We start from the raw sequence: 6,908 nt of genomic DNA, 5'->3' as shown, positions 1-6,908 counted from the left end.
ATAGAAGTGGCCCAAGAACGGAACCCTGAGGAACTCCACTTGCAACACTTTTCCATCCAGAAGTTTTTCCATTTAAAACAACTCTCTGTTTTCGACCATTCAACCAATTACTAGTCCAACCTAATAGGCTACCACTTATTCCATGCAAAGCTTATTCAGTAAGTAGTCTTTCGTATGGGACGGTATCAAAAGCTTTTGCAAAGTCTAGATACATCAAATCTATATTGTTTCTTTTGTCATAATTCGAGATAACTGTGTTGTAGGATTCGAGTAAGTTAGTCACGCAAGAACGTTTCCGTCTGAAATCATGCTGGCTATCATTTATCAAACGGTTACTTTCTAAATGATGTTCGATAGCATCTCTAATGATAGTTTCCATTATTTTTCCTACGATTGAAGTCAAACTTATAGGCCTATAGTTATTTGGTTTCTTTTTGTCACCTTTTTTGAATATGGGAGTAACGTTAGCTATCTTCCATTCTCCTGGGACATCTCCGGATATGATGGATTTCTTGAAAATAATTTCTAATGGAACAACAATCTCATTTTTCATTTCCTTTCAAATTCTTGGATGCCAACCGTCAGGCCCTGGTGCTTTATTTACTTTGAGTTTCTCTATACACCTTTTGATTTTTTCTTTTGTTATATTTACCGTAGTGAGTAAGTTTACCCCAGACTTTTCACAGGTTTCAGTTTGGAATTCACTTTGAGGTGTTTCGTTTACGAATACCGAGCTAAAATAATTGTTTAAGATATTACACATTCCTTCATTTGAATATTCAAGTTGACCGTCAGCAGATAATAGTGGACCAATGTGATTCCTAACAACCTTTTTATCTCTAATGTAACTATAGAATTCTTTGGGATTCTCTTTGGATTTATCAGCGATGTTCATTTCGTATTGTCGTTTTCTTTTTCTTATTGTATTTTTTAAATCTCTCTGTATTGATACATAACTTTCATAGTCATTAGATGCACCCGAGCATATATATTTCTTATAAGCCTTTCTCTTTTTAGCAAAACTTTTTCAGTTTCTTTGTCGAGCCACTTTGGGCGAGCCTGATTTGGGGGACGTCTGTCCTTAAAATGAATGTAAGTTTGAATCATCTTAGTGAGCGTATTTTGAAATATTTCCCACATCTGATCTACAGGTCTTTCGTTTAATTTTGCCTCCCAATCTGTAAGCTGAAGCTCCTGACGTAGTCCTATGAACTGAGCTTTACTGAAATCGGGTATTTTAGAAACACAAGTATCTATTCTAAAATTGTTTAGGAGTTTGAATCTAACTAAGTTGTGATCGCTATTTGCAACAGATTCACCGACTTCTACATCAGTTACCATGCTTTCGCGGCTAGTGATCAATAGATCGAGTAAGTTTCCATATCTTGTGGGCTCTTTTACATGCTGAATTAAGTAATTGTCACCAAGAAAATCAATCAAGCGACTACCTATATGGCCATGTTCAAGGGCCATCCAATCAATGTCAGTAAAATTGAAATCACCCATTATCAATAAATCCCGGTTGCAAAAACTAGACACTTCTTGAAATAACAGTTTGTCGTCTGCTAATGATAATGTCTTTGGCCTATATATTACACCTATATTAATTTTTTGTCCATTTGTTTGGGTTAACTCAACCCACAAAATATCATATGCATCCTGTTTCACTTTCTCTAAAACACAAGCAAGAACATTGTTTTTAACGTATAATAGAACACCCCCACCATTCTTGTGGTTTCTATCCTGATGAAAGTGTTTAAATCCCGCGATATTAAATTCAGCTTCGAACTCTGTACCATTTAACCATGTCTCAGTTATTCCTATCATATCGAGATTTTCGCTTTTGACATACGCCTGTATTTCTTGAAATTTGTTCCTAATACTACGAGCATTAAAGTACATGGTTTTAAGGAACTCGTGATTATTTCTTTTTGACACATTTTGAATTTCAATACCATGTCTTATATTATCATTTTGTTTTTTATTTATACCTTGCTCTATATTATTATTTTGTCCTTCATTGACATTCAATGGCTCATTAACATTTTTCCTATAAAAATTAACATTTCCCCCATCACGGACATCTGGTCGATCACGGTCATCCGATCTCTTTTGTACATTTTGTCCTCCTACGTCACCGTGATTCACGCCGGCCTCCCGTCGTTCAGTGACATTATGTCCGGCATCCCTTTCTAAAATTATATATATACATATATATATATATATATATATATACATATATATATGTATATATATACATAAATCCATATACCTATATACATATATATATATATATATACATATATATACATAAATCCATATACCTATATACATACACACATATACATATATATATATATACATACATGCATACATACATACATACATACATATACCAACGGCTTTTTCCCTTACACGGGGGGTAGCCAAAAAGAAAAAGGCATAGAAACCACTCCCATCCATGTATAGATCCAACAGCCAGGGCGATATAACACATCCCTGATGAAGTCCCACCTTTACCTCAAACCATTCACTCTCTCCATTTCTAATCCTAACACAAGCTCTACTACTCTTGTAAAAACTCTTGACTGCTCTTAACAGCTTTCCTCCTATCCCATATATCTGCAGTACCTCCCACAGTGCCTTCCTGTCTACCCTGTCGTAAGCCTTTTCCAAATCCATAAAAGCCCCAAAAATATCCTTACCTTTTTGTAAGGGCCCATTCACGTTCCTCCGGTATCAACGCAATTCGTCGTGGCTGCATTGATCGTCGTTCAGCTCCCCCACCTCGGCGAAACGGCTTGTTTACTCTCTAATCCAACGAGCGAGTCATCTTTGAGCTTCGAATCCCGAGAGGACTACTCCTGCGCGAAGTGTCCACGGCAAGACAGAACTTGATTTGAAGACGACCTGCGAAAATTACCCACTGCCACGCCAATCACCACGAGTCTTGTCTACCCTAGTCGCAGTCTACCCGTCGTCAAGTCTTCTCATCACTGCTGTTCTCCGGAGGGAAATCGTACCCTAAGTGGGCCGGAACGGTTCGATCCTACACATCATGACCATTGCTACTCCGTCTGACTCTCATATCAACAGGCTCCTGTCATCAAGATCCGTTGTGCACCTTTTGATGGTTGACTTTGTATGATGTATTCTAAACTCCTTTAAATCCCTTAAACTTTTCCGTGTTTTGATTCGATCCCCAGCAGATATAGGAGCACCCGAACTGGTAACACTCGTTTAAGGGCCGAGAGAACCTAGTTCCTCGTTCGCCCTCACATTTTCTGATGACATTGCCAAGGATTGATGCTACAAGTATATTTGCTGGGCTTTAAGTCGATTTGAACGCGCACTCACTGTCTGTGGCCCGGAAGCGAGTCCTCTTGTGCTTTGAGGTTTCGATTGTTTCACAACTGTGTGTATTAATACGTACCTATTACGTTGTGGCATTTTGGAGTGGGTAAATGTTTTTTGCTCCATTCACTTTGTACAAGTAATGTTCCTTGTTTTACAGCTTATATTTGTTTGATTTGTTTGCTTTTCAGCTTAATTTTGCTTATTTCACTTACTTTCCATTTGCATTAATGTCCCTTGGTTGTGCAGTTTATTTCTTTATTTGTTGACTTGTGTCTTATTTGTTGAGTTGTGTCTTATTTGTTGACTTGTGTCTTATTTGTTGAGTTGTGTCTTATTTGTTGACTTGTGTCTTATTTGTTGAGTTGTGTCTTATTTGTTGACTTGTGTCTTATTTGTTGAGTTGTGTCTTATTAGTTGACACATATCTTATTTGTTGACTTGTCATTCGTCGACTTGTACCCTGTTCGTACTTATTCTCGCAAATATGACTTCTGTTCATGAGCTTAAGAAACAAGCTATAGCTTTAGGCTTCATAGGAAGAGATATCGGCAGGTATGTAATAGAACAACAAGCAATTGAACGAGAGGAACGAGAAAAAGAACGACGAGCCAAGAAAGAGGAAAATAAGCATAAGATCCGCTTAGCGGAAATCGAAGCAGAAAAGGAGAAGACCAAAATTGAAGCAGACAAAGAGATCAAGTTAGCTCGTGTCTCGGCGTCTCGGCAGCCTACTGCGACTCCACATGATTCGGTAAGTCGTCCCAAGCTCCCTCTCTTACAAAAAGGAGAAGATATTGCCTCTTACCTTAACCGTTTCGAGAGAATTGCAGAACTACTTGAGCTAAATTCCTCCTCTTATCCTGCTACAAGTAGTGTTATCAACAAAAAACAACTGGCTTATTTCCCACTTTTCTCCTTTTTCTTTAATCATCTCCAACCCCTGACCCACTACCCTTGCATTCACTTCTCGCACCACCCCATCCATGTAAAGATTGAACAGCCAGGAAGACATAACACATCCCTGACGAAGTCCCACCTTTACCTCAAACCATTCACTCTCTCCATTACTAATCCTGACACAAGCTCTACTACTCTCGTAAAAACTCTTGACTGCTCTTAACAGCTTTCCTCCTATCCCATATATCTGCAGTACCTCCCACAGTGCCTTCCTGTTTACCCTGTCGTAAGCCTTTTCTAGATCTTTAAAAGCCCAAAAAACATCCTTACCTTTTCCTATAGCTTTCTCACATATTTGTCTTCCCACAAAAATCTGATCTACACAACCCCTACCTGTCCTAAACCCACACTGCTCCTCACCAATTACTCCCTCTGTTCCTCTCCTAATCCTCTCAATCAAGACCCTCCCATAAGCCTTCCCAACTACACTCTACAAGCTGATCCCTCTGTAACTACTACACTCACACTTGTCCCCCTTTCTCTTGTAAAGCGAACTACACAGGCACTCCTCCAGTCCTCCGGCACTCTACCTTCTCTTAAACAAACATTAAATAACCTCACCAGTGAGTCCACCATAACTGTACCTCCTTTCTGCAGACGTTCTCCATGGCAGCCATCAAACCCAGGTGCCTTACGTGCTCTCATCATCTTCTCACTACCAAGCCCATACGCACTTATAAAAACACACACATATATATATATATATATATATATATATATATATATATACATATATATATACATATATATATACATACATACATACATATATATATACATATATATATGCATACATATATATATACATACATATACATATATATATGTATGTAAAGATATATATACATATACCAAGGGTTTTCCCCCTTACAAGGGAGGTAGCCAAAAAGGAAAAGGCATGAAATCATTCCCACCCATTCCATCCCTTAATACACTCCATACCCCTCTACCCTCCCTCTCATCTTAGCACCTCCTGGATGACGGATCATCCCTGCACCTTGTCCACTGCCCTGGGTCAGAAGCAGTGTCGCAAGACACAGCACATCCACAGTAAGGCAGCTTCATTAAATCGGCGACCCCCCCCTCTCCGTTCCCCCATGCATAAAAGGAGAAGTCGGGGAGAAATCCCTTTGAGCTGCGTCAAATTTTGCTCATACATACTACCTCATGCATCACAACATCATCCATATACAACCATTCTCCATACACCCCTTTCTTCTGTCCTCTCCCGTCCTTCCTCAAAAGACATTCCCCTCTTCCCCAAAGCCCCCTTCACCCCATCCATTCACCTCATTCTAGGACGTCCCCTCATGTTCACTCCCTCCACATCTGCCTTCCACACCTCTTTTACTAGTCTTTCTTCACTCATTATTTCCATGTGTCCAAACCATCCTAATACTCTTTCATCAACCCTATCTCCCAACTCCCTTTCCACCCCCGTTCTTCTCCTCACCTCCTCATTTCTCACTCTATCTAGCCTAGTAACCCCCATCATACTTCTCAGACACCTCATCTCAAACACATTCAAACTCCTTCTCTCTTCCTGTCTTATGTTCCATGTTGCCCCATACAGTGCTGTTGGCACAATCACTCCTTCATACAGTCTCCTCTTAGCATCCATTCCCAAAGGTCTATTCCTCATTACAATCTTCAACCCATCAAGCCATTTACTCGCTTCTCTCAATCTACATTCTACCTCCTCCTTCACTCCACCTTTACCTGCCACATTTGCATCCAAGTATCTAAAACTATCCACTTCCTCCAGTCGCTCTCCCTTAATGCTCACTTCCAGATTACTGCCACTTTCACCCCTTGTACATCTCATCACCTTACTTTTACCCACATTTATCTTTAGCTTTCTTCTATCACATACTCTCTCAAACTCTGTCACCAACTTCCTCAGTCCCTTCTCCGATCCTGCCACAAGCGCAGTGTCGTCCGCAAACAACAGCTGGCTCACCTCCCACTTTTCTCCATTTTCTTTAACCATCTCCAATCTCTGACCCACTACCCTTGCATTCACCTCTCGCACTACCCCATCCATGTATTAGTTGAACAGCCAGGGCGACATAACGCATCCTTGACGAAGTCCCACCTTTACCTCGAACCACTCACTCTCTCCATTTCTAATCCTGACACAAGCTCTACTACTCTCATAAAAGCTCTTGACAGCTCCTAGAAGCTTTCCTCCCATCCCATATATCTGCATAACCTCCTACAGTGTCTTTCTGTCTATCCTATCCTAAGCCTTTTCCAGATCCATAAAAGCCCAAAAAACATCCTTCCCCTTTCCTATAGCTTTCCCACATATTTGTCTTACCACAAAGATCTGATCTACACAACCTCTACCCGTCCTAAATCCACACTGTTCCTCGCCAATTCCTCCCTCTGTTCCTCTCCTAATCCTCTCAATCAAAATCCTCCCATAACCCTTCCCAACTACACTTAACAAATCCCTCTGAAACTACTACATTCACACTTGTCCCCTTTTTCCTTGTAAAGTGGAACTATACAGGCACTCCTCCAGTCTTCCGGTACTCTACCCTCTCTCCAGCAAACATTAAATAACCTCACCAACCAGTCCACCATCACTG

General features: G+C 40.3%; 1 protein-coding gene across 1 annotated transcript in view; it reads left to right on the top strand.

The window, feature by feature from the left end:
* Positions 1–3,138, top strand: part of LOC143040572 (uncharacterized) — a 13,975-nt gene extending 10,837 nt beyond the window's left edge. Inside the window, exon 2 of the mRNA XM_076211651.1 lies at positions 3,097–3,138. Within this exon, the coding sequence (XP_076067766.1) occupies positions 3,097–3,138 (42 nt within the window). The remainder of the gene's footprint in view (positions 1–3,096) is intronic.
* The last annotated feature ends 3,770 nt before the right edge of the window (positions 3,139–6,908 follow it).

This window comes from Oratosquilla oratoria, chromosome 29, assembly GCF_046742065.1.
Source record: "Oratosquilla oratoria isolate Oo_2021 chromosome 29, ASM4674206v1, whole genome shotgun sequence".
Classification (NCBI taxonomy): domain Eukaryota; kingdom Metazoa; phylum Arthropoda; class Malacostraca; order Stomatopoda; family Squillidae; genus Oratosquilla; species Oratosquilla oratoria.
The sequence above is the reverse complement of the archived record's forward strand: the minus strand, read 5'-3'. Positions and strand labels throughout refer to the sequence as shown.